This window comes from Elephas maximus, chromosome 7 (genome assembly GCF_024166365.1).
Source record: "Elephas maximus indicus isolate mEleMax1 chromosome 7, mEleMax1 primary haplotype, whole genome shotgun sequence".
Classification (NCBI taxonomy): Eukaryota; Metazoa; Chordata; class Mammalia; order Proboscidea; family Elephantidae; genus Elephas; species Elephas maximus.
Window position 1 is genome coordinate 126,460,086 of NC_064825.1, and position 26,899 is coordinate 126,486,984.

The 26,899-nt window shown below is 40.2% G+C and overlaps 1 protein-coding gene across 1 annotated transcript; it reads left to right on the plus strand.

The window, feature by feature from the left end:
• Positions 1-283: 283 nt before the first annotated feature.
• LOC126080970 (solute carrier family 22 member 9-like) lies at positions 284-26,460 on the plus strand. Its single transcript, XM_049892286.1, has 9 exons — positions 284-685; positions 1,412-1,515; positions 16,344-16,498; positions 16,595-16,763; positions 18,730-18,853; positions 21,837-21,952; positions 22,891-23,105; positions 25,690-25,798; positions 26,253-26,460. The coding sequence occupies exons 1-9, from the start codon at positions 284-286 to the stop codon at positions 26,458-26,460; spliced, it is 1,602 nt and encodes a 533-aa protein (XP_049748243.1).
• Positions 26,461-26,899: the final 439 nt, after the last annotated feature.

A 26,899-nucleotide genomic window follows, 5' to 3' on the forward strand; every position in this document is an offset into this window, starting at 1 on the left:
AGACCCTCACAGGGTAGATCTTTAAACAGATTTAACTGAAACACTTTAATTCTCTCTGATGAATTATTAACTCTGAAAAGAGCTGGATGCTTGATCCCAAAACAACTTGAGGAAGCTGCTTCCACTGCTCTGCTACACTGGTGACATTGGGCCCATCGAGGAGAAAGGACTGTCAACATCAACACTAACTCAGTGGACTTATTAAAAACAGACATTTCCTCCCTTTGAACGTATCTACATAGAGTCGTTTTGCCTCTTCTCGGGGATCACGAACTCAGCCTCAATGGGATTTCAGGACCTTCTGCATCAAGTTGGTGGCCAGGGGAGATTCCAGATCCTTCAGATGGTTTTTCTTCTTATCTCCAATGTCATAGTGCAAATGCATATTCCATTGGAGAACTTCACTGCTGCCACCCCTGATCATCGCTGCTGGGTCCCCATCCTTGACAATGACACTGTCTCTGATAATGGCACTGGGATCTTCAGCCATGATGCCCTCCTGAGAATCTCCATCCCACTGGACTCAAATCTGAAGCCACAGAAGTGCCGTCGCTTCCTCCACCCCCAGTGGCAGCTGCTTCATTTCAATGAGTCTTCCCTCAAAACAAGTGAGCCAGACACAGAGCCCTGTGTGGACGGCTGGGTGTATGACAAAGGCACCTTCCCCTCAACCACTGTGGCTAAGGTAAGAGGCACCATTTTCCTCCTTTGAGGGCATGATCTGAGTTTTTAGAGGTTACACAAGTAATGAACATGCTTCAAACCCTCAGTCGTTATGAAAGTTGAATTCTTCATTCTTTCAAGTATCTGTTGCTTATCTATTACATGTCAGACATGTGCAGATAACCAGACCAATGAATTTGAAAACAGTCATAAACTCTCCTATCACAGTGCTTTTATTCTTGAGGAGACCAATGTTTAAACAAATCATTTATATAATGTATGAAAAATGATATGCTAGGTGGGTCATGCCAATCTTTTCTGCAAATTAGAAACATCAGGGGAGGCTGACCAAACCTCCATGCTCAGACTGCAACTCAGAGGAGTTTTAAGAAATGCTTGGGGGTGAAAATCAGTCATCACTAATTTTTTAAAGCTGTCTACTGATTTCACTGTGTAGCCAAGATTGAGGACTGCTTAGCACCGAGTACAAAATGAATACAGAGACAGGAAAATAATATGACCCCTCTGGTTTAAGTGAGCCTTACTAGAGAAAATTATGCTTAAGCTGAGAGCTGATTGATAAAGTTTCAGCTAAATTTTTTTAATACAGGAAAGCAACGCTGGATGGGAAGATAGGGGCCTGATATACTGAAACTTGCAAGTCGGGGTAAGGTGTTTGGGGCAGGTTTCCACTGAGGTGTTGTAAGCTGCTGTGAAGCTCTAGAGCGTTGGTTTCCTTGTTTTCCAGTGGGACCTGGTATGTGAATCTCAGCCACTGAAATCAGTGTCTCAATTCCTATTCATGTTTGGAATGCTGCTGGGAGGTGTTGTATGTGGCCTTCTCTCAGACAGGTGAGTATTTCTGGATCACGGCTTTCTTTTCTCTGGGGTATTTTCATTGCTTATGCCTCAAACTTTCAATAAGAGATCTTTATCGCAAAATTACACCTTCCTGGGGATGACGTTGCACCCAGGGATCTAGACACAAAGGGAAAGTGACAGTAGCATGGCAAGTGCGCTTGTCAGCATTGAGTGCTATATAGAGGAGGACAGACAAAGGATGTCTTCAGCAGACCTGGAGGTGTTTCAGGACAGGCTTCAGAGACGAGGTACATGGCATGTGGTTTATAAATGAGACAGAGTTACCCTTGGCAACAGAGAGGGAGAATTTTCACAACAGGGGATTCAGTCTATTTGAAGAACACAGAGATAGAGAAAAGCATTGCAGGCCTTGGCCAGGCTGTCATGTTTAGTTGCTCCTGGACCTTGTTAGATAAATGCTTATGGTCACCTACAGGCTAGTTATTGTGCAATAGTTGCCCCAGTCTGCTGGGTAGGCATTCATATGTAAAATTTGTGGGGTGTGGGGCAAGGTGTCATTAGTGTTATATAAAAAACTTGTACTAGTAGCCTTCATCTTTGTTCCTGCCAAAACAGCTTTTAAAGGTAAATTTTATTACCACATAAGATAATTCATTGAAGGATATTTCCTCTCATGGTTTGTGGTGTGAGAAGTTTGGGGTATCCCGTGCCTGGCAGTACCCCTTCTGAAATAGACAGGCAACCATTGCCACCACTCAGGCCTATCTCCCATGAGGGAAGTGGCGGACTTGAGGTGCCCTTTACATCCACCATCATAATGTCAACTGTGTTCTCAGATGAAAACTGTGAACTCTGAGTGAATAACAGTAAATGTAACTTACACAAGATTTCAAAATAAGAGTGTTTCTTTCATCCAGTCCTGTAACCCAGTACTCTCTGATGGTGTCATGAGACAATGCACATAGGTAAGTTTCTTTTTTCTTTTTTTAATTTTTACTATACTTTACTTTAAGTGAATGTTTACAAATCAAGTCAAAAATTTATATACACCATGCTGTATACACCTCCCTCACATGCCTGTCAGTTTGACTTACTGTGGGGGCTTGCGTGTTGCTGTGATGCCTATTCCCAAGAAAGGTGATCCAACCGAATGTGGAAATTATAGAACAACATCATTAATATCACACACAAGCAAAATTTTGCTGAAGATCATTCAAAAACGGCTGTAGCAGTATATCGTGACAGGGAACTGCCAGAAATTCAGGCCAGTTTCAGAAGAGGAAGTGGAACCGGGGACATCATTGCTGATGTCAGATGGATCCTGCTGAAAGCAGAGAATACCAGAAGGATGCTTACCTGTGTTATTGACTATGCAAAGGCATTCCACTGTGTGGATCATAACAAATTATGGATAACATTGCGAAGAATGGGAATTCCAGAACACTTAATCGTGCTCATGAGGAACCTTCACATAGATCAAGAGGCAATTGTTTGGACAGAACAAGGGGATACTGATTGGTTTAAAGTCAGGAAAGGTGTGCATCAGGGTTGTATTCTTTCACCATAACTATTCAATCTGTATGCTGAGCAAATAATCGGAGAAGCTGGACTATATGAAGAATGGGGAATCAGGATTGGAGGAGGACTCATTAACCACCTGTGTTATGCAGATGACACAACCTTGCTTGCAGAAAGTGAAGAGGACTTGAAGCACTTACTAATGAAGATCAAAGACCACAGCCTTCAGTATGGATTACACCTCAACATAAAGAAAAAAAAATCCTCACAACTAGACCAATGAGCAACATCATGATAAACAGAGAAAGGATTGAAGTTGTCAAGGATTTCGTTTTATTTGGATCCACAATCAACAGCCATGGAAGCAGCAGTCAAGAAATCAAAAGACGCATTGCATTGGGCAAATCTGCTGCAAAGGACCTCTTCAAAGTGTTGAAGAGCAAAGATATCACCCTGAAGACTAAGGTGCGCTTGACCCAAGCCATGGTATTTTCAATTGCATCATATGCATGTGAAAGCTGGACAATGAATAAGGTAGACCAAGGAAGAGTTGACGCCTTTGAACTGTGGTGTTGGCAAAGAATATTGAATATACCATGGACTGCCAAAAGAACGAAAAAATCTGTCTTAGAAGAGGTACAACCAGAATGCTCCTCAGAAGCAAGTATGGCGAGACTGTGTTTTACATACTTTGGACATGTTGTCAGGAGGACTCAGTCCCTGGAGAAGGACATCATGCTTGGCAGAGTACAGGGTCAGTGGAAAAGAGGAAGACCCTCAAAGAGGTGGATTGACACAGTGGCTTCCACAATGAGCTCAAGCGTAACAACAATAGTAAGGATTGCTCAGGACTGGAAAGTGTTTCTTTCTATCGTGCATAGGGTTGCTGTGAGTCGGAACCGAGTCCACGGCACCTAACAACAACAACAAGATACACACCTAGTTGCTCTTCCTCTAATGAGACAGCACATTCTTTCTCTCTACCCTCTCTTTCTGTGTCCATTCAGCCAGATTCTGTCCCCCTCTGCCTTCTCATCTCCCCACCAGACAGGAGATGCCAACCTAGTCTCAAGTGTCCACCTGATCCAAGAAGCTCACACCTCACCAGCATCGCTTTCCTTCCCGTTGTCCAGTCCAATCCCTGTCTGAAGACTTGCCTTTGGGAATGGTTCCTGTCCTGGGCCAACAGAAGGTCTGGGGGCCATGACCACCGGGATCCTTCTAGTCTCAGTCAGACCATTAAGTCTGGTCTGTTTACAACAATTTGGACTCTGCAGCCCACTGCTCTCCTGCTCCCTCAGGGATTCTCTGTTGTGTTCCCTGTCAGCGCAGTCATCGGTTGTAGCCAGGCACCATCTAGTCTCAGGCTGATGTAGGCTCTGGTTTATGTGCCCCTTTCTGTCTCTTGGGCTCCTAATTACCTTGTGTCTTTGGTGTTCTTCATTCTCCTTTGCTCCAGGTGGGTTGAAACAAATTGATGCATCTTAGATGGCCGCTTCCTAGCGTTTAATGCCCCAGACCCCACTCTCCAAAGTGGGATGTGGAATGTTTTCTTAATAGATTTTATTATACCAGGTGACTTAGATGTCTGTCCCCTGAAACCATGGTCCCCAAACACCCGCCCCTGCCTTTGAAGCATTCAGTTTATTCAGGAAACTTCTTTGCTTTTGGTTTAGTCCAGTTGTGCTGACACCACCTGTATCGTGTGTTGTCTTTCCCTTCACCTAAAGTAGTTCTTATCTGCTATCTAATTAGTGAATACCACTTTTCCACTCTCCCTCCCTCCCCTCTCTCGTAACCATCAACGAATTTTTCCTTCTCTGTTTAAACTATTTCTCCGATTATTGTAATAATGGTCTTATACAGTATTTGTCCTTTTGCAGCTGACTAATTTCACTCAGCATAATGCCTTCCAGATTCCTCCATGTTATGAAATGTTTCACAGATTCATCACTGTTCTTCATTGGGTTATTTTTCTAGTTGAGTTTTTGCAGTTTAATGTAGATTTTAAAGATCAGATGCTGATCAGAAATGTCATAGCTAAAAACTTTTTCCCAGTCTGTAAGGAACCTTTTTACGCTTTTGGTGACGTCTTTGGATGAGCATAGATGTTTGATTTTTAGGAGCTCCCAGTTATCTAGTTTTTTCTTCTGCATTGTTAGTAATGTTTTGTATACTATTTATGCCATGTATTAGGGCTGCTAACATTGTCTCTATTTTTTCTTCCATGATCTTTGTCATTTCAGATTTTATATTTACGTCTTTGATCCATTTTAAGTTCATTCTAGTGCATGGTGTGAAGTATGGGTCTTGTTTCATTTTTTTGCAGATGGATATCCAGTTATGCCAGCACCGTTTGCTAAAAAGACTGTCTTTTCCCCCATTTAATTGCTTTGGGGCATTTGTCAAATATTAACTGCTCATATGTAGATGGATTTATGTCTGGATTCTCAATTCTGTTCTATTGGTCTATGTATCTGTTTTTGTACCAGTACCAGGCTGTTTTGACTACTGCGGCAGTATACTAGATTATAAAATCAGGTGGAGTGAGGCCTCCCACTTTGTTCTTCTTTTTCAGTAATGCTTTACTTATCCAGGGCCTCTTTCCCTTCCATATGAAGTTGGTGATTCGTTTCTCCATCTCATTAAAGAATGTCATTGGGATTTGGATTGGAATTGCTTTAAAATCTATAGATCGGTTTTGGTAGAATAGACATTTTTATAATGTTAAGTCTTTCTATCCATGAGCAAGGTATGTTTTTCCACTTACGCAGGTCTCTTTTGGTTTCTTGCAGAAGTGTTTTGTAGTTTTCTTTGTATAAGTCTTTTACATCTCTGGTAAGGTTTATTCCCAAGTATTTTATCTTCTTGGGGGCTACTGTAAATGTTATTGATTTGGTGATTTCCTCTTCTATATTCTTTTTGTTGGTGTAGAGGAATCTGACTGATTTTTGTATGTTTATCCTGTATCCTGATATTGTGCTGAACTCTTCTATTAGTTTCAGTAGTTTTCTGGAGGATTCCTTAGGGATTTCTGTGTATAAGATCATGTCATCTGCAAATGGAGATACTTCTTCCTTGCCAATCCGGGTACCCTTTATTTCTTTATTTAGCTTAATTGCTCTGGATAGGACCTCCAGCACAATGTTGAGTAAGAGTGGTGATAAAGCGCATCCTTGTCTGGTTCCCGATCTCAAGGGGAATGCTTTCAGGCTCTCTCCATTTAGGATGATGTTGGCTATTGGCTTTGTAAAAATGCCCTTTATTGTGTTGAAGGATTTTCCTTCTGTTCTTATTTTGCTGAGAATTTTTATCATGAATGGGTGTCGAACATTTTCAAAGGCCTTTTCTGCATCAATTGATAAAATCATGTGATTCTTGTCTTTTGTTTTATTTATATGATGGACTACATTAATTGTTTTTCAAATGTTGACCCATCCCTGCATACCTGGTGTGAATCCCACTTGGTCATGGTGAATTATTTTTTTGATATGTCGTTAAATTCTATTGGCTAGAATTTTGTTGAGGATCTTTGCATCTAAGTTCATGAGGGATATAGGTCTATAATTTTCTTTCCTTTTCTTTTCTTGTGGTGTCTTTACCTGGTTTTGGCATCAGGGCTATGCTGGATTCGTAGAATGAGATTGGGAGTATTCTGTCCTTTTCTATGCTCTGAAATACCTTAAATAGTAGTGGTGTTAATTTTTCTCTGAAAGTTTGGTAGAACTCTGCAGTGAAGCCATCTGGACCAGGGATTTTTTTTTGGTTGGGGTTTTTTTTATTATCTTTACAATCTCTTCTTTTGTTATGGGTTTGTTTAGTTGTTCTACTTCTGTTTGTGTTAGTTTAGGTAGGTAGTATGTTTCTAGGAATTCATCGATTTCTTCTAGGTTTTCAAATTTGTGAGAGTAGAGTTTTTCAAAGTAATCTGATATGATTCTATTGATTTCAGTTGGGTCTGTTGTAATATCGCCCATCTCATTTCTTCTTATTTGGGTTATTTTCTTCCTCTCCTGTTTTTCTTTTGCCAGTTTGGCCAGTGGTTTATCAATTTTGTTGATTTTTTCCGAGAACCAGCTTTTGGTCTTGTTGACTATTTCCATTGATTTCTGTTCTCTATTTCATTTAATTCTGCTCTAATTTTTATTATTTATTTTCTTCTGGTACCTGAAGGTTTCTTTTGTTGCTCTCTTTCTATTTGTCCAAGTTGTAGGGATAATTCTTTGATTTGGGCCCTTTCTTCTTTTTGGATGTGTGCATTTATTGATATAAATTGACCTCTGAGCACTGCTTTAGCTGTGTCCCGAAAGTTCTGATAGGAAGTGTTTTCATTCTCATTGGATTCTATGAATTTCTTTATTCCCTTCTTAATGTCTTCTATAATCCAATCTTTCTTGAGCAGGGTATTGTTTAGTTTCCAAGTGTTTGATTTCTTTTCCCTACTTTTTCTGTTATTGATTTCTACTTTTATGGCATTATGATCAGAGAAAATGCTTTGTAATATTTCTGTGTTTTGGATTCTGCTAAGGCTTGCTTTATGACCTAATATGTGGTCTATTCTAGAGAATGTTCCATGTGCACCAGAAAAGAAGATGTACTTGGCCGCTCTTGAATGGAATGTTCTGTATATGTCCATGAGGTCAAGTTGGTTGATTGTGTCATTTAGATCTTGCGTATGTTTATTGAGCTTCTTTCTGGATGTCCTGTCCTTCACCAGAAGTGGTGTGTTGAAGTCTCCTAGTATTATCGTGGAGCTGTCTATCTCACTTTTCAATGCTGATAGAGTTTGTTTTATGTATCTTGTGGCCCTATCATTGGGTGCATACATATTTAATATGGCTATATCCTCCTGGTATATTTGTCCCTTTAATCATTATGTAGTGTCCTTCCTTATCCTTTCTGATGGATTTAGCTTTCAAGTCTATTTTGTCAAAAATTCATATTGTCACTCCTGCTCTTTTTTGATTGTTGTTTGCTTGGTATATTTTTTTCTATCCTTTGAGTTGTAGTTTGTTTGTGTCTCTAAGTCCAAGGTGTGTCTCTTGTAGGCAGCATATAGGATTGTGTTTTTTAATCCATTCTGCCACTCTCTGACTCTTTATTGGTGTATTTAGTCCATTTACATTCAGCGAAATTATGGATAGGTATGGATTTAGTGCTATCATTTTGATGTCTGTTATTGTGCGTTGTTGACAGTTTCTTTTTCCCACTGAATTTTATGTGCTGAGTAGATTATCTTTATATATTGTCCTTTCCTCATATCCTTTGTTGTTCATTTTGTTTCTGCTGAGCCTCTATTTTTTCTTGTATTTTATTTTGATTTGTAGGATAATTTGTCTCCTCTGTGGTTATTTACCTTCAGTTTTCTAAATCGAAACCTAAATTTTATATCTTTGTATTCCCTTGTCTTCCTCTCCATATGGAAGATCTATGACTACTTTTCTTAGTACCTTTTTATTGCTTTAATGTTCTTTTTCATAATAACATCGCTCTTTACCTGTTTTGAGCACTTTTTTACCTTGATTTATTTTTGTGATTTTCCTGTCTGGGTTGACTCCTGATTGCTCTGTCCAGTGTTCCAGTCGCAGGTTGATACCTGATACTATTGATTTTCTAATCAAAGGACTCCCTTTAGTATTTCTTGTACTTTTGGTTTGGTTTTTACAAATTCCCTAAATTTCTGTTTCCCTGGAAATGTCCTAATTTCACCTTCATGTTTGGGAGACAGTTTTGCTGGATATATGATTCTTGGTTGGCAATTTTTTCCTTCAATTTTTTATATAACTCATCCCATTGCCTTCTTGCCTGCATGGTTTCTGCCAAGTAGTCCAAGCTTGTTCTTATTGGCTCTCCTTTGTAGGTGGCTTTTTGTTTATTCCTAGCTGCTCTTAAAATTCTGTCTTTGGTTTGGCAAGATTGATTATAATATGTCTTGCTGACATTCTTCTAAAATCTACCTTATGTGCAGTTCAGTGAGCACCTTGGAGAGATATCTTCTCATCTTTTACAATATCAGGGAAGTTTTCTCCCAAAGAATCTTCAACAATTGTGTCTGCTCTTTTTGTTATCCCTCCCTATTCTGGTACTCCAATCCCTCGTAGGTTATTTCTCTTGATAGAATCCCACATAATTCTTAAGGTTTCTTCATTTTTTTTAATTCTTTTATCTGATTTTTCTTTAAATACATTGGTGCCAAGTGCTTTATCTTCAAGTTCAGAAATTCTGCCTCCCGCTTGCTCAGTTCTGCTCCTGACGTTCTATTGAGTTGTCTCCTTCTGTAATTTTATTGTTAATCTTCTGAAATTCTGATTGCCGTCTGTCTATGGATTTTTCCAGCTTATTAAATTTTTCATTATGTTCCTGAGTAATCTTTTTATTTCTTCAACTGCTTTATCTGTGTGTTCCTTGTCTTTTTCTGCAAATGCCTGATTTCCTTCCTGATGTCTTGAAGGGTTCCGTATACTATTCTTTTGTATTCTGCATCTGGTAATTCCAGGAATGCACTTTTATCTATAAGACCCCTGACTCTGTTTTGAGAGTTTGTCGAGGCGATCATGCCCTGTTTCTTTATGTGACTTGTTATTGACTATTGTCTCAGAGCCATCTGTAAATTATTGTTTTAGTTTATTTTATGCTTGCTTACTGTGTCATATCTTCTTTCTTTGTTTTGTTTTGATATGTCCAAATAGGCTGCTTGAGTGAGCTAGCTTGATTATTTTCACCTTTGGAGCTCTGACATCCTGTCCCCAGAGCGCTAGAGCTGTTATTGCGTATATCAGTCTAGGAGTCCATTCACTTTTCTTATATGAATTCAGCTCAGATGTCCAGGTAGCTGATCATCAAGTGTGTGGAACAGGCTCTGTCCTACAGTCTTAGAGGGGCAGGAATGATTGGTGTAGGTACTGGTATCTGGTTGCAGCAGGGCCTCATGCTCTGAACAAGGCAGGAGGCTGAGAATCATCCCCCAACTCTCTCGGAAGAAAATGTGCCCCTATTCCCTAGAGCATACAGGTGGGCGAGTTCTGCAGACGGACCATGGACACCCAAAGTGTTTGTTTGTAAGGACTGGGAGGTACCAGTTATCCTTGGACCCCTGTCGTGGGTGGCTGGGTATCCTGAGTGGAGCCACCAGTCTTTATGCCCCTGATGTGGGTAGGTGAGGACCCTGTTTAATAGGCAAAGCAATGTCAAACATCAAACACCCACCTCTCCACCGCACAAAGGAAATAGTTGTGTTCTGCCAACAAGGGTCTATTCTCCTGAAATAGGCCCACACAGGTCCATACAGAGGGGAAAGGTACTCAAAGTCCACGGACTGTTTATGCATGCACAGGAGTTGCTTCTGTCCTGAGATCCCTCGGTTAGTGGAGCTGGCCAATTATTTTTCCCCCAATTGCAAATTTTTCCCTTCTCCATGGCTCTAGGTGCTCAACAGGGCCTATCTCAAAAAAAAAAAAAGGGAAATCAGTTGCTGAAGCTGGCTTGGAGGGGCGCATTAAAATATACTCAAGTACTTAGCATTTGGCGAGACCACCCTTCTTCTCTTGTTCTCGAGGTGTAAGTAGGCTGTATGGCTGGCCGCTTCTCCCTGAGAAAACTGCAGCTGAACACTACTACCATCCCACTGCATCTGTTCCTGGTAGTGGTGCCTGAGGGCTCCTGGCGATTCAGGTCCAGTAACTCCTCTCTATTTCTGAACTGTCTCTTCCTTCCCCTGCCCCTCAGTTCATTTTGTAACCTTGCCTTTGATGTTCAGGGCTCCTAGCTTGTCATAAATATACTCGTTTCACTTGTTTTTTCAGGTCTTTGTTGTAAGAGGGTTCGCTGGAAGAGTCCGTCTATTCCACCATCTTGACCCCGCCCCCAGTGCTGTCATTTTGATGTCTTTTTTGTGTTGTTGACAGTTTCTTTTTCCACTTAATTTTTTTGTGCTGAGTAGTTTATCTTTATATATTGCTTTTCCTCTTAATCATTGTTGATTTTGTTTTAACCAAGTCTTTATTTTCTTCTTGTATTTTAGTTTGCTGAATAGGATTCTTAGTCTCCTTTGTGGTTACCTTAATATTTACTCCTATTTTTCTAAGCTTAAATCTAACTTTTATTTCTTTATATCGCCTTGTCTTCCTCTCCATATGAAAGATCTATGACTACATTTCTTAGTCCTTCTTTATTGTTTTAATGTTTTCTTCTTCTACATGATGACATTGCTGTTTCCATTTTGAGTTTTTTTTTTTATCTTGATTTATGTTTGTGATTTCCCTTTCTGAGTTGACATCTGGTTGCTCTGTCCTGTGTTCTAGTCTTAGGTTGATATCTGATACTATTGATTTACTAATCAAAGAACTCCCTTTAGTATTTCCTGTACTTTTGTTTTGATTTTTATGAATTCCCTAAACTTCGTTTACCTGGAAATGTCCTAATTTCAGCTTCATATTTGAGAGACAGTTTTGCTGGGTATATGATTCTTGGTTAGCAATTTTTTCCTTCAATTTTTTATATAACTCATCCCATTGCCTTCTTGCCTGCATGGTTTCTGCTGAGTAGTCCGAGCTTATTCTTATCGACTCTCCTTTGTAGGTGACTTTTCATTTATCCCTAGCTGTTAAGATTTATCCTAACAGCTTGTCCCTGTTAAGATTCTGTCTTTATCTTTGGTTTTGGCAAGTTTGATTATAATATGGCTTATTGACTTTCTTCTAAAATCTACCTTATGTGGAGTTCGATGAACATCTTAGATAGATACCTTCTCATCTTTTACAATATCAGGGAAGTTTTCTGCCAACAAATCTTCAACACTTCTCTCTGTATTTTCTGTTATCCCTCCCTGTTCTGGTTCTCCAGTCACTCATAGGTTATTTCTCTTGATAGAGCCCCACTTGATTCTTAAGGTTTCTTCATTTTTTTTTTTAATTCTTTTATCTGATTTTTCTTCAAATACATTGGTGCCAAGTGCTTTATCTTCAAGTTTCAGAAATTCTGCCTTCCGCTTGCTCAGTTCTGCTCCTGACTTTCTATTGAGTTGTCTCCTTTTGTAATTTTATTGTTAATCTTCTGAATTTCGGATTGCTTTCTGTCTATGGATTTTTCAGCTTATTAAATTTTTCATCATGTTCCTGAATAATCTTTTTAATTTCTTCAACTACTTTATCTGTGTGTCCTTGTCCTACAATTTGCCTGATTTTCCTGACCTTGTTCCTAATGTCTTGAAGAGTTCTGTGTATTAATCTTTTGTATTCTGCATCTGGTAATTCCAAGAAGACACCTTCATCCAGAAAATCCCTTTATTTTTTGTTTTGAAAGCTTGTTGAGGTGATCATGCCATGTTTCTTTTGTGATTTGATATTGACTGTTGTCTCTGAGCCATCTGTAAGTTATTGTATTTGTTTATTTTATGTTTGCTTACTATACCCTGCTTGAGTGAGATAGCTTTTGAAGCTCTAACGTCCTGTCACCAGATGGCCAGAGCTGTTACAGGGTATATGAGCCTAGGAGACCATTTATTTTTTTGTATGTATTCAGCTCAGGTGTCCAGGCAGTTGGTCATCAAGTGTGTGGTACAGGCTCTGTCCTACAGTCTTAGAGGGGCAGGGGTGATTGGTGTAGGCACAGGTACCTGGTTGCAGCAGAGGGCTATGCTGTGAACATGGCAAGGGGCTCACAAACATCTCCTGAATTTCTGTGAGGAAAGTGCCTCCCTGTTCCCTAGAGTGCACAGGTGGGTGGGCTCTGCAGCCAAGCAATGGACATCCAATACTTTTGGTTGTAAGTACTATGAGGTACCACTAGTCCTAGGACCCCCATTGCTGGTTGCTAGGTGACGTAGGTGGAGCCACCAGTCTTTAGGCCCCTGATGTGCGTAGGCGAGAACCCTGTTTAATAGGCAAAGTGATGTTAAACATGAAATATCCACCTTTCCACTGCACAGGTGAAACTGTTGCAGTCAACCACCAAGGGCCTATTTTCCTGAAATGTGCCCACTCAGGTCCATACAGGGGTATAAGGTGTTCAAAGTCCATTGAACGTTTGTGGCTAGACTGGAGCCCCTTCTGTCTTGAGCTCCAAGGTTTCTGGAGCTGGCAGATTATCTTTTCCCCCAACTGTGAATTTATTCCTTCTTCAAGGTCAGGAGAATGGCTCAGGGAATACATCAGGGCCGATGACAGGCCCAGGGAAATTGACAGCCACTGAAGCTGGCTTGGGGGCTTGGGCTGTGGTAAAATAAACACAAATACTTAGATTTTGCAAACTGCGCCATTCTTCTTTGGTTCTGGAAGTGCGAGTACACTGTGTGGTTTGCTGTCTCTCCCTGAGGAAATGGCACCCGGAACACTACCATCAGCCCCACTGCATGTGCTCCAGGGAATGGTGCCTGAGGGTTCTTGGGGATTCAGGTCTGGCAACTCCTTTCTACTTCTGAACTGTCTCTGCCTCCCCATGCCACTCAGTCCATTTTCTAACTTTGCCTTTGATGTTCAGGGCTCCTAGCTTGTCATAAATATAATCATTTCACTTGTTTTTTTGGGTCTTTGTTGTAAGAGGGGTCACCAGAAGCATCTGACTACTGTGCCATCTTGGCCCTTCCTCAGCAGCCCATTGGTAAGTTTTAATGGAGCATAATGTGGTAGAAAAGGGGAGAAGGGTCAATGGAAAAACAAGACAGTGGAGAATTACATGAGGTTGAGAGGGACCTGATACACTAATCTAAGGATTTTGAACTTCATCAGAAAACTAAGGGGAAACACAAAAGGATTATGTGCAGAGAAAGTCCATGGTGAAAATGATATTTTTGAAATAGTACACTCATTATTCATAATATCCCACAACTGGAAACATATATAAAATAGGATGGACAAATAAGATGCAGAATATTCACATAACAAAATACTACAGAGCAAAGGGAACGAACAAACAATAACATGCAGTGATGTAGATAAATACGATACCGTTATGTTGAGTAGGACTTGCCCAATACCAATGTTGCTGTTGGGCTGTTGTTAGGTGCTGTCGTTGAGTTGTTTCTGACTCGCAGCGACCCTGTGTACAAAAAATGAAACACTTCCTGGTCTTGCACCATCCTAGAGATGGTTGTTATGCTTGAGCCCATTGTTACAGACACTATGTCAATCCATCTTGTTGAGGGTCTTCCTCTTTTTCACTGACACTTTACTTTCCCAAGCATGATGTCCTTCTCCAGGGACTGGTCCTCCTGATAACATGTCCAAAGTACATGAGACGAAGTCTTACCATCCTCAGTTCCAAGGAGCACCCTGGATGTATTTCTTCCAAGACAGATTTGTTTGTTCTTCTGGCACTTTGTGGTACAGTCAATATTCTTCACCAACAACAGAATTCAAAGGTGTCAATTATTCCTCAATCTTCCTTATTCATCGTCCACATTTTGAGGGCTTATGAGGGGATTGGAAATACTATGTTTTGGGTTAGGCGTACCTTAGTCCTTAAAGTGACATCTTTGCTTTTTAACACTTTAAAGAAGTCTTATTAAAGCAGATTTGCCCGATGCAATCTGTTGTTTGATTTCTTGACTGTTGTTTCCACGGACATTGATTGTGGATACAAGTAAAATGAAATCCCTGACAACTTCAATGATGTCATTTATTGGTCCAGTTGTGAGGATATTTATTTTCTTTATGTTGAGATGAAATCCACATTGAAGGCCGTAGTCTTTGATCTTCATCAGTAAGTGCTTCAAGTCCTCTTCACTTTCAGCAATCAAAATTGTGCCATCCGCATAACACAGGTTGTTAATGAGTCTTCCTCCAATCCTGATGCCCCGTTCTTCAAATAGTCCAGCTTCATGGATTATTTGCTCAGCGTACAGATTGAATAAGTATGGTGAAAGGACACAACCCTAATGCACACTTTTCTTGGCTTTATACCACGCAGCATCCCCTCGTTCTGTTCAAACAACTGCCTCTTCTTCTGTGTACTGATTTCTCATGAGCACAATTAAGTGTTCTGGAATTCCTATTTTCATGATGTCATCCATAATTTGTTATGATCCACAGAGTTGAATGCTTCTCATTGTCAATAAAACACAAGTAAACACCTTTCTGGTATTCTCTGCTTGCAGCCACGAGCCATCTGAAATCAATACAAAAAATACATAAATGATCACATACTATACAATTCCCCTTACATGAAGGCCAAAAACAGGCAAATTACTCTATATAGTGTTGGAAGTTAGGAAACGGATTCTCTGAAGAATATTTATTGAGATTGCACTGGATGTATAGATCAGTTTGGGTAAAAATGCCATTTTCCAAAATTGGATGTTGTGATCTATAAACATGGTGTGCCACTCCACTAATTTAGGTTTTCTTTCATTTCTCTTTTTATGCTTTATAACTTATAAGAGCAGTCATATATTTTTTACATTAAATTTATTACTAATTAGTTTCTGATGCTGTAGAATCCTGAATTATAAATTTAATTTATAACCACTTACTGGTAGTATATAGAAGTGCCCTGACATGTGTATATTCACCTTGCATCTTGCTACCTTGAGCAATTCATCTATTATCATGTCATCTGCAAGTAGAGACAATTTTACTTATTACTTTCTCATCTTTTGTCTTTTATTCTTTTTCTAACTGTAGCTAAGACCTTCAGTGCAGTTGTAAATGAAAGTGGTGATACCTGCCTTCTTCCTGATCTTATGTAGAATGCATTGAGTCTTTCACTGTTGAGTATATTAGTTGTACAATTATGGTTGTTGTTAACCATTTACCAGTGGCTCTTTTACCCTTCATCAGTAACAACGACCCCTTTCCCATTCCTACCCTACATTAAATTAATTCCTTCTTTTGAGAACTTTCTATAGATTCCTTTCTCTGGTTGTGGAACTCTTATATTCTAGAAGAAGCAGATTGCCCACATTCTAGAAACTCAGACACAATAGAGGGGTATTGTACAACCCATCGTCCACTTTGAAGCATTGCTCCATGGATGTTCCTTTCACATGAGTTAGCCTTGGACTGCACAGTCCTAGAGGCCCAAGTACAAATTTAGCTTCCTTCTGTTCTAGAAACTATACAGGCTCTCTATTATGTTAAATGCAAGCGTTAGAACAGGGACATTTAAAACATATTAAAACTTCCAGTATTCCAGATTGAAGAACAGATTTATATACTCAATATCCAATTACAAACACAAATGTTCCTTCTGAGAATACCAATGGTCAATTTCCTTATTGATTCTCCAAGTCTCAAGTGCAAAGTTTCAGTTGCTAAAACATCCTCCAAATTTCCAACTGTGCTTTCTTTTTACTAAATCTTGCAACATTAGTAATGTTCCCATAATCTAACCTCTCCGTTTCTCAGGTTTGGGAGGAGGGTGATTCTCAGTTGCTGTTTCCTCCTGATGGCCATTGCTGACACATGTGTGGTCTTTGCTCCTTCCTTCCTCATTTACTGCTCACTGTGCTTCTTGGCTGGGATTTCTACCACAGGCATCATGTCAAATATTATTTTGCTCAGTAAGTCAACCTTTTTCAAATTTCTAAGCCTTGGCTTTGACCTAGAAATTCCAATTTTTTATTTTAAGTTAAAATCTTGTTTCTGTTTCCTTTCAGTAATAGAATGGTCAGTGCTCGAATTCCAAGCCACGGGGATGACGCTGGCAACCATTTCCTATAGTGTTGGTTATATGACTCTGGGAGGCCTGGCTTTTGCCCTTCGAGAGTGGCACGTGCTTCAGCTGATGGTGTCCGTACCATTATTTGTCCTCTTTCTGTCCTCAAGGTATGAACTTTTTTTTTCTCTTCCTTTGTCTTAGAGGATTCTGGGATGAAGTATACATAGAATCAGGACACATGGATTCTGTTTTGATCTTTGGTCAAGACGTGAACACTTGATCTCCTAATCTGCCCCTTCTGCGCAATCTGAAGGCAGACCAGTAGGGTTGGCAGGTGATATTGAGGACACTCAGTTAAATTTGAATGTTATATAAACAACAATATTTTCTGTTTAATGATATCTCAAAATTTGCACAGGACATAATAATGCTAACAATTATATTTTGTTTATGTGAAAATTCTGCTTAACTTAGAGTTCTTTATTCTTATTTGCTAGCTAGATAAAGTACAGAATGTCCCATAAAATTTGAATTTCAATAAACAACAAATGATTTTTAGCAAAAATATGTCTGAAGCTTTGAACAGTACATAGTGATGGTAAAAATCATTCATTGTTCCTATAAAAATTCTATGGAACTACTTCTTCATATTTGTAAACTAGATAAAATACTGCATGTCCTGTTAAATTTGAATTTCACGAAACAGCTCATTTTTTAGTGAAAGTATATCTGAAATTCTGCGTGGGACATAGTTATGCTAAGAAATTATTCACTGTTTATTTGAAATTCATTTTAATTGGGTGCACAGTATTGTTATTTCTGACAACCAGCTACCTAAGAACAAGAAGTAGCATGGAATCCCCTGCCTGGAAATTCTGTATCTTTCTAACCACCCTCACAATTAAGCTTTAACAGGTGTTTTGGACACATAACTATATACAATTATTTTCCTTATTAAAATAAAGTATACAACCACAAATTTCAAGAGGAGATACCCTGGCTATTGTCTGTGTTTGTATGTGTGGCTTTAAAAAGAAGCATATATTGAAGAAGTTTCACTGCTTTTCAGTTTATAGGTATGATTGGATAAGATAAGGAGCCCTGGTGGTGCACTGGTTATAGAGATGGACTGCTAACTAAAAGGTTGGCAATTCAAAACCACCAGCAACTCTGCAGAAGAAAGATGTGGCAGTCTATTTCCGTAAAGATTTACAACCTCAGAAACCCTACGGGGTCACTATGAGTAGAAATTCACTCCATGACAGTAGGTTTCTGGTTTATTGGATGAAATGAAGGAGCAGCAAATTTGCCTCTATAATTACCTAAAGAAAGAGCAGCAGGGTTTCTCTACTTCTAACAACTGAATGTAGAGCATATGGTTTGCATCACTTTTCTGTGCCTGTCTTCTCTTTGATACTTTTAATGAGCTTTAAGGATGGCTAACTATGCCCCTCTCCTTAAAAAGACTGGTTCAGTGGAGGAAGCCTATATAGTTAGAAATAACTGTATCTCAGAGCAATGATGATAGATTTAACACAAGGAGATAATTTTAAATACACGGAAGTGTTTATTCCATGTCAGGCTCATCCATTAACTCATTTCATATTCATAAGAACCCTACAAGGCAGGTGACACTATGGTCCTCATTCCATAAGTAAGAAAACTGAGGCAAATTTTATAAGTACCTTACTTGTATAGCAAGTTTCCATTATAGCTGGTAGGAGCTGGAGTGAGGCTATGAGTGTACATAAATAACTTGATGGTCCTTCTTTCATAAAATGACCATATATTATGAATCCCTATTTTCTTGGCTCCTATAAAGACCTTGGAAGGGGTCTATACAAAGGAGGGGAAGTCAAACTTTAGCTTCATGAGCTTTGTGGTAAATTTGCACCTGAGTAAGAAGGCAGACATTCTGACTCCAACTGTGCCTTCCCAGCAGTGAAGGCATACTGCATGAGGGCCATCTTCATATCTCCCTAGTTATGTTACAAGAGAAGGTAAGTCATGTTCCCTGGTACAGCTGAAAAAGCGGTGGGTAGTAGATGATAGTGAAAAGGCCTCTCAGAACAGACGTTATATGAATAATAAGCAACTGTGAGTGAATGCTCCTGTGTCCTCCTCTTTGCTCAGGTGGCTGGCAGAGTCTGCTCGATGGCTGATTGCCAACGATAAGCTAGAAGGCGGCTTAAAGGAACTTAGAAAAGTTGCACACATGAATGGAATAAAGAATGCTGGAGAAACTCTGACCATGGAGGTGAGATAGAAAGGGAAGCTGATGAGGGGTAATAGGGAAGACATGCCTGACCTCTACACTAGTCAGTGTCCATAAGGGGAATAGAGGGTAGAATGCAGGCATGGTTATGGGTATTCCTCCCTCACTGACCTAGTTATCGAAGGGTGTCAACATTGTTTGGGCTGGCATTGAAGGAGAATATGCTGACAAACATTGAATGCAGATATTTTGACTCGACAGAAACAAAAAACACTAAGTATTTACAAATGGAGAGACTATGTACTGGTCTCTCTAATTGTTAAGTTATAGTGACCAAAACTAACCTGTTCTTTTCCAACTAATAATCTATGGGTCTTACTCAGGATAATAAATCCAGTAAAAGGAAGGGTTAGTGACCATTCAGAAGAGTGGGTAATAGAGATTCACTTATTTCTTCATTCGCTCATGTACTCTTCTATTCATGATATATTTAGGGAGTGCCTACCACAATGAAGAACAAAGACCACAGCCTTCAGTATGGGTTGCACCTCAACATAAAGAAAACAAAAATCCTCACAACTGGACCAATGAGCAACATCATGATAAACAGAGAAAAGATTGAAGTTGTCAAGGATTTCATTTTACTTGGATCCACAATCAACAGCCATGGAAGCAGCAGTCAAGAAGCAAATAACATTGCGTTGGGTAAATCTGCAGCAAAGAATCTCCTTAAAGTGTTGAAGAGCAAAGATGTCACCTTGAAGACTAAGGTGTGCCTGACCCAAGCCATGGTATTTTCAATCGCATCATATGCGTGTGAAAGCTGGACAATGAATAAGGAAGACCGAAGAAGAATTGATGCCTTTGAATTGTGGTGTTGGCAAACAATGTTGAATATACCATGGACTGCCAAAAGAATGAACAAATTTGTCTTGGAAGTACAACCAGAGTGCTCCTTAGAAGCAAGAATGGCGAGACTGCTTCTTACATACTTTGGACATGTTGTCAGGAGGGATCAGTCCCTGGAGAAGGACATCATGCTTGGCAACATAGAGGGTCAGTGGATAAAAAGGAAGACCCTCAACAAGGTGGATTGACAGCGGCTGCAACAATGAGCTGAAGCATAACAATGATTGTAAGGATGGCACAGGACTGGCCAGTATTTTGTTTTGTTTTGTTTTGTTGTGCATAGGGTCGCTATGAGTCAGAAATGACTCAACGGCACCTAACAACAACCATGTGCCAGGTCTGTTCTAGTCCAAGAAATGTGGCAGTGACCACAGCAGCCACAAATCCCTATTCATAGAGTTTATAGTCTACATGTTACATATTTCAAGTCCTGACTAAGTGAAAGAAATATTTCAAAGAGGGCTTTCTCTTTTTTTCTTCACCCCAGTTATAAAAGGAATCTATTGCTATGAATCTATGTGCATCATATTCATCATGTGATGCACATATAGAGATATTTATTGAACAACAGTAGTGTGCCAGGTAGGGGGCTAGACCATAAATAACAGAATAACTCACCTTCAAGGAGCTTTCACATTAATTTGAGAGAGAAAACTAACAGACAATTTTAAATCCAAATAGATTTGATAAGAGAATGGGAAGAATTATAAAGGAGCACAAGAGGAAATATCCACTCTTAATTCCTTGAGAAAGAAGAAAACAAGGAATTGGCCAGTCAAAGAGGAGGAAATAAAACATTTCTTGTAACATGTTTAATGGCACACATGATAAAAGATAATATGCTCCCAGAAGAAAGCAGAGGTCATTTAGAAGAACATTTCAATGAAGAAGAACGAAAATGCTCCTGAGAGTTTAGGTCCCACTGAAGATGGTGGGAAGAATTCAAGGTTTCCCCAGAGATGAAGTCATTGCACAGTCAGTGGCACTGCGGATACTGATTTGATTGGGACATCATAGAGAAAGGCATGGCCTTTCTCTAAACAAATTTTAAATTTAGGTGGAGCCTTAGACTGTGTTGTTACATGCCAGATGGATATAAAATCCTATTGGACCAACTATGTTTCAGGAAATATCTTGGATTCCAAATCCACACCTAGCCTCTTGCCTGCCAGGCTGACCTAATCCACAGAATGAAAGTTTAAATTCCTCCAGAGTAGAAGCAGATAGTAAAAACAGGTGAAACTATCCAGATACTAGGAAAGAATAACGCATTATCACAATTGAAAATCACGTCAGCGTCAGGTGGAAGAAAGAGAGCACTGCAAATGAGGAGGAGTTGAAGCTTGGCTTAGCCTATGGATCCTATGCAAGAATGAGTACCTGTTATGGATTGAATTGGGTCCACCAAAAAATATGTGTTGTAATTCCTAATGTCTATGCGATAGGTTACCTATGAGTTGGAATTGACTCAACAGCAATGAGTTTATGCCCACGGTTATAATTTCATTGGGAATGGGTTGTCTTTGTTATGTTAACGAAGCAGGATTAGTGTAGGGTATATCTTGACTCAATCTCTTTTGAGATATAAAAGAGATTAAACAAACAAGCTAGCTAGCAGGGATAGGGGAAGAGGGATAACAAGCCACATGAGGATTGCCCAGGAGTAGAAACTCAAAAAAGACAAGAACCTTCCTCCAGAGTTGACAAAGAGAAATCTTCCCCTAGGGCCTGTACCCTGAATTTGAACTGCTAGCCTCCTAAACTGTGAGACACTGTGAATTTCTGTTTGGTAAAGCCACCCACTTGTAATATTTCAGTGAGAACAGCACTAGATAACTAATCACTGATATCATATTTGACTTTTTAAAGATAATTAAAAAATGGGTGGTATGGCAAAAGTAAGTACAGTCATGCATCACTTAATGTCCATGATACGTCCCCTGAAATAGGATGTTATGTGATTTGGATGTTGTGCAAACACCATATTATATACAGGCAGTCCCCCACTTAGGAACATCCAACTTACATACAACCAGAGTTATGAACCAGTCCTTGTAAAGCCTATTATATTAAAAATTTCAGGTACATACAATGGTTCATATGGTTGTTGTTGCAGGTTTTGAGATCCACCATGCAGGAGGAACTGGAGGCAGCACAGCAAAAACCTTCTGTGTGTGATTTGTTCCACACACCCACCCTACGTAAATGGATCTGCCTCACATTTTTTGTGAGGTAGGCTTCACACGGTGCTGAGAAATGTTAGAATAGTGAGCCTATTTCTTATTTCAAAGGATACAACAGTGTCGTGGGGGACAGACTTGGAGATAAATGATAAGGAAAACATACAAGATAATTGCTATTGTGGAGTTGGTCAAAGGGTTACAAAAAGACTCACAGGCTAAGTATACAATGAGGAGTAAGTATGTCATGTCATCCGCCAAGGCTCACTCATTCCAGGATACTGGCGGTGAGAAAGCCAGTCACGGTACAGACCTTGGTTTTTAAGTTTCTTCATTGCTTGTTTCCATTTTCATTGAGGTACAGCTTAAAACAGTAAAATGTATTTTTAGAGAGACGCTGATGAAGAGTGAGCTAATTATATCAGGTGGACACTTGAGATTGTATTGGCAACTCTTGTCTGGAGGGGGGATGGGAGGATAGAGAGAGAGGGAAGCTGGCAAAATTGTCAAGAAAGGAGAGACTGAAAGGGCTGACTCAAGAGGGGGAGAGCAAGTGGGAGTAGGGAGTGAGATGTAATGTAAACTTATATGTGACAGACTGATTGGATTTGTAAACGTTCACTTGAAGCTTAATAAAAGTTATTTAAAAAAAAATACATTTCAGTGAATATAGCCATATGTAAATACGGAACCAAAAGTTATATCAAGATATAGAAACACTCTAATTCCTGGGCATTCCATCATATACCCTCTACAACTTACTCCCCACACTCCAAAAAAAAAAAAAAAGCCTAACAATTCTGATCTTCATTATCATACAATTTTTTATATGACAACTTAAAAATCATCACCAGGAAAGAAAACACTTTACAAAACAACTTTGTCTTAATACTTTACCACCAGCCACTGGTTGACTGGGCCAAGGTCATGGTCAATTGCAGAACATAGGCTCTAAATCTTTATATGTCTTTCTTCTTTTGTTTACCACAGATTTGCAGTTTGTATGCCCTATGTTGGCTTGTTGCTCAACCTCCAGCTCCTGGGGAGCAATGTTTTCCTGATCCAAGTTCTTTGTGGCATCGTCTCCCTCCCAGGCCAAGGTCTGGCACTTTTGGCAATGAAACTTATCGGACGTCGAGGAAGCCAGGCCTTTTTCTTGTTCCTGTTGGGTGTTCCCATTCTGCTCTTCACATTTATGCCTCAAGGTGAGAAAAAATGAAGGTCAGAGGAAGGAAGTGGCTTCTCCCTGTTGCTCCGGGATTGTACTGTCACACCCACCTAAGTCAGGAGTAAAGGAGCCTAAGGATCCCCCGAAACCAATCTGCAGGTTTAGGACAGATTCTGCCATTAAGTTGTTAGAAATGGAGTCAAAGGTCAGCAAAAGTTGGCCCAGACATATGGTTGTCTTCGTCATCACTGAGAAATATCTGGAAAATGGAGACACTTGCCCTTTGTCCAATCACACATTTCATAACAATCACTGAGGGAACAGGCCTTGCAACCGTATCCCAATATGGAGGCACAATACTGTCACTTCCTTTTCTAGTCTCTCATTACAACAGTTTCAGTGACGATTTCCTCCCTGATCTCTATGTGTCCACTTCTGTGTCTGGTATTAGGTCACCCCTGGTATTAGGTCACCGTGTCTACAAACCTGGTTTAGTAGAGGCTTTTTGGCTTTAAGGAAATAAAATCCTTTGTCTCAGGTGAAGAAGAAGTATACAACGGGATTGAGAGGTTAAGCATATTAAGATCCTCTCTTAGAATTTTAACTTTACTAAATGAAAAGATCGTATGTAAATGATTAGGGGACCCACGTGCTCACCATACTTCATGTATTTCCCAGCTGAGTAGTATATTTTACAGGACCAGATGGTGGCTCTAATTTTATTGAATGTCAGCAGCAATTTGGCTGCCTTACGGTAGATTGCACTCCGATGTTGCAAAGCTCTCTTTTTTTTTTAAGCTGGGTAGAAAACTGATTGTCTTAAGCTTCCCTTCTGTGGTTCACAACATCTTTGTTTCCCCCCAAAGAGTTCGTTGTTAATGATTACTGAGCCATCGTTTTAAGTCAAGATATTCTTCATCCTGTCCATTAGCATTGAAGTCTTCTCCTTTTATTACTCTCTTGTACCATATTTGTCCCTGGTCATATTGTATCCTCACCTAAGTTTTCAACTCCTCAAGGACATGGATGAGTCTTAGACTGCTCTGAATTTGTCCACATGACAGTCCTACAGGGTATAGGAAGCACTAGGCAGAACAATGCGAGGAAACTCCTGCCAGACTCTCTCTCCCTTCTCATCCTCTGGAAAATCTTGAATAAGCAGTGAGAGTTGGTATAATTATTTAGGTCTTTTTTTCATTATTTGTCTTCATCAAGGTTCTCCAGAAATATAGAACCAGTGAGATAGATGAATATGTAAAGGGAGAATTATTTCAAGGTATTGGCTCCTGAGATTGTGGGGACAGCAAGTCCAAAATCCGTAGGTCGGGTAACAGTCTGGAATCTCTTCCTGGTTCACGAGATTAGAGGAGACTGACAAATTCAAAATCTGTAGGTCAAGTTGCAGGCTGCAGACTTCTGCAGACTTGCATCCCAAGACTCATAGATCAGGCAATGGGAAGAGAGTAAATTTTTTTACAAATTAACTCTTTGGAAAAATACGCAGACCATTTGGAAGGCAATGACATTACATGGCATTAGGTTACATTATGGAACAGCAACTTCTCCAGTGATCGGCCAAACCACTGGGAACCACAGCTTAGCCAAGTTGACAAGTACAACTAACCATCACACTATTTAAGATGTAATAAGTAGACATGTCACGTTTCTTAGCTCACCAGTCACTCCACCTTCTCTGCTTCTCTGCACTTTCTATGTTGTTGTTGTTGTTGTTAGGTGCCATTGAGTCGCTTCTGACTCATAGCGACCCTATGCATAACAGAATGAAACACTGCCCAGTCCTGAGCCATCCTTACGATTGTTATTATGCTTGACCTCACTGTTGCAGTCACTGTGTCATTCCACCTCACTGAGGGTCTTCCTCTTTTCCACTGACCCTGTACTCTGCCATGCATGATGTCCTTCTCCAGGGACTGATCCCTCCTGACAACATGTCCAAAGTATATAAGACCCAGTCTCGCCATCCTTGCATCTAAGGGGCATCCTGGTTGTACTTCTTCTAAGACAGGTTTGGTCATTCTTTTGGCAGACCTTGGTATATTCATTATTCTTCACCAACACCACAATTCAAAGGCGTCAATTCTTCTTCGGTCTTCCTTATTCGTTGTCCAGCTTTCACACGCATATGATGCAATTGAAAATACCATGGCTTGGGTCAGGTGCACCTTAGTCTTCAAGGTGACACCTTTGCTCTTCAAAATTTAAAGAGGTCCTTTGCAGCAGATTTGCCCAGTGCAATGCGTCTTTTGATTTCTTGACTGCTGCTTCCATGGCTGTTGATTGTGGAGTCAAGTAAAATGAAATCCTTAACAACTTCAATCTTTTCTCCGTTTATCATGATGTTGCTCATTGGTCCAGTTGTGAGGGTTTTAGTTTTCTTTATGTTGAGGTGCAACCCATACTGAAGGCTGTGGTCTTTGATCTTCATTAGTAAGTGCTTCAAGTCCTCTTCACTTTCAGCAAGGAGGTGGAAGATATGCACTTTCTAGACAATGTATTTTACGCTTGCAAACACCTCTGATGGGGGCTTTCTTACTTGTATTTTGGGGATGCTGATTGCTTCAGCTCGGGTTTCCTGATGTGACTGGTCTTCTTCTCCCCAGAAATGCAGACCCTGAATGCTGTTTTGGCAGCTTTGGGAATGGGCGCTGCTTCTGCCACTATCACCTGCTGCGTTGCTCACGCCAATGAACTTTTCCCCACTGTGATCAGGTACAAAATGCTCTGTCAGGGTCAAAACAGAACTTTCCCAGCTAACTGGACCTTATGGAGGAAAGAAAACTGAAACTGGTTAGTTATCAAAAGCAGTCCACTTTTATACTAATAACACGTTCTAGCCAAAATTTATTGAAAGTTGACTTTTTGCCAGGTACCATATTAAGTCCTTTAATGGATCATCTCACCTAATCTTATGAACCACTGAAAGGGTAGGTGCTATGGGTATTGTTATTTTTTTAATGGTGGAAATCTGTAGTGATACATTTGTGAACTTGAAGCTAACACCCACCAAACAAGACAGCACATTTCAAAAGCAAGGGAATGCAGCCAATCTCCATGTGTGCAAACACCCAGCTGTAGTGGCTCCAATAATGAAAGCAAAATAATATGTCAAAATTTCATGTGTGGATTTTACCAGATTTATTTGTATTGTTATTTATACCCCAAGGGCAAGAGTTTCAGGAATCCTCACAATGGCCATTTGTAGTGGGGCAGCCCTCTCTCCCCTTTTGATGACCCTAGCAGTGTTTTCTGCCCCCCTGCCCTGGATCATCTATGGAGTCTTCCCCATCCTGGCTGCCTTTGTTGCCTTTCTCCTGCCTGAAACCAGGGATCGGCCTCTGCGTGACACGATCCAGGATGTGGAAAATGAGTGAGTAAAACCTCTAGCTGTCGCTTGGGGGCACTATGTGCTATTGGTCTGATGGAGAAGGCAAAACACCAATGGGGTCGCTCTCTCCCTAGGCAGGCTCAGCCGTGGGCTGTTTCCGTTTGTGATAGTGCCTTGAGTTCAGTGACACCTCCATCCCCAACCACAGTGATGTCAGACTACATCTGAGAAACTCTAGATCTCACAGACCAGCTCTCCCCAGTTGTACCAGCAGTTTCAGTGGTGAAGAGAACACAATTAGGTCTCCTTTGACCCCCCCTTCTCTAGTGTAAGACAGACACCCCTTATGATTTTTCACAAATATGCACAGACCCAAACACCAGATTCTCATCTCCCACCCTTGGCACCACCCAGCACAGTGAGTGCCCTCAAGCTGGCTGTGACTGCCCTTAGCTATAGGCCTGATGACTGCCCTGGATTCTGAA

Bases quoted from the DNA above. Each gene is read 5' to 3' on its own strand.
- LOC126080970 (XM_049892286.1), top strand. From the start codon at position 284: ATGGGATTTCAGGACCTTCTGCATCAAGTTGGTGGCCAGGGGAGATTC. The intron at 18,854-21,836 runs GTGAGATAGAAA...TTGTTGTTGCAG, and splicing joins GAGAAACTCTGACCATGGAG to GTTTTGAGATCCACCATGCA. The intron at 21,953-22,890 runs GTAGGCTTCACA...TGTTTACCACAG, and splicing joins TGCCTCACATTTTTTGTGAG to ATTTGCAGTTTGTATGCCCT.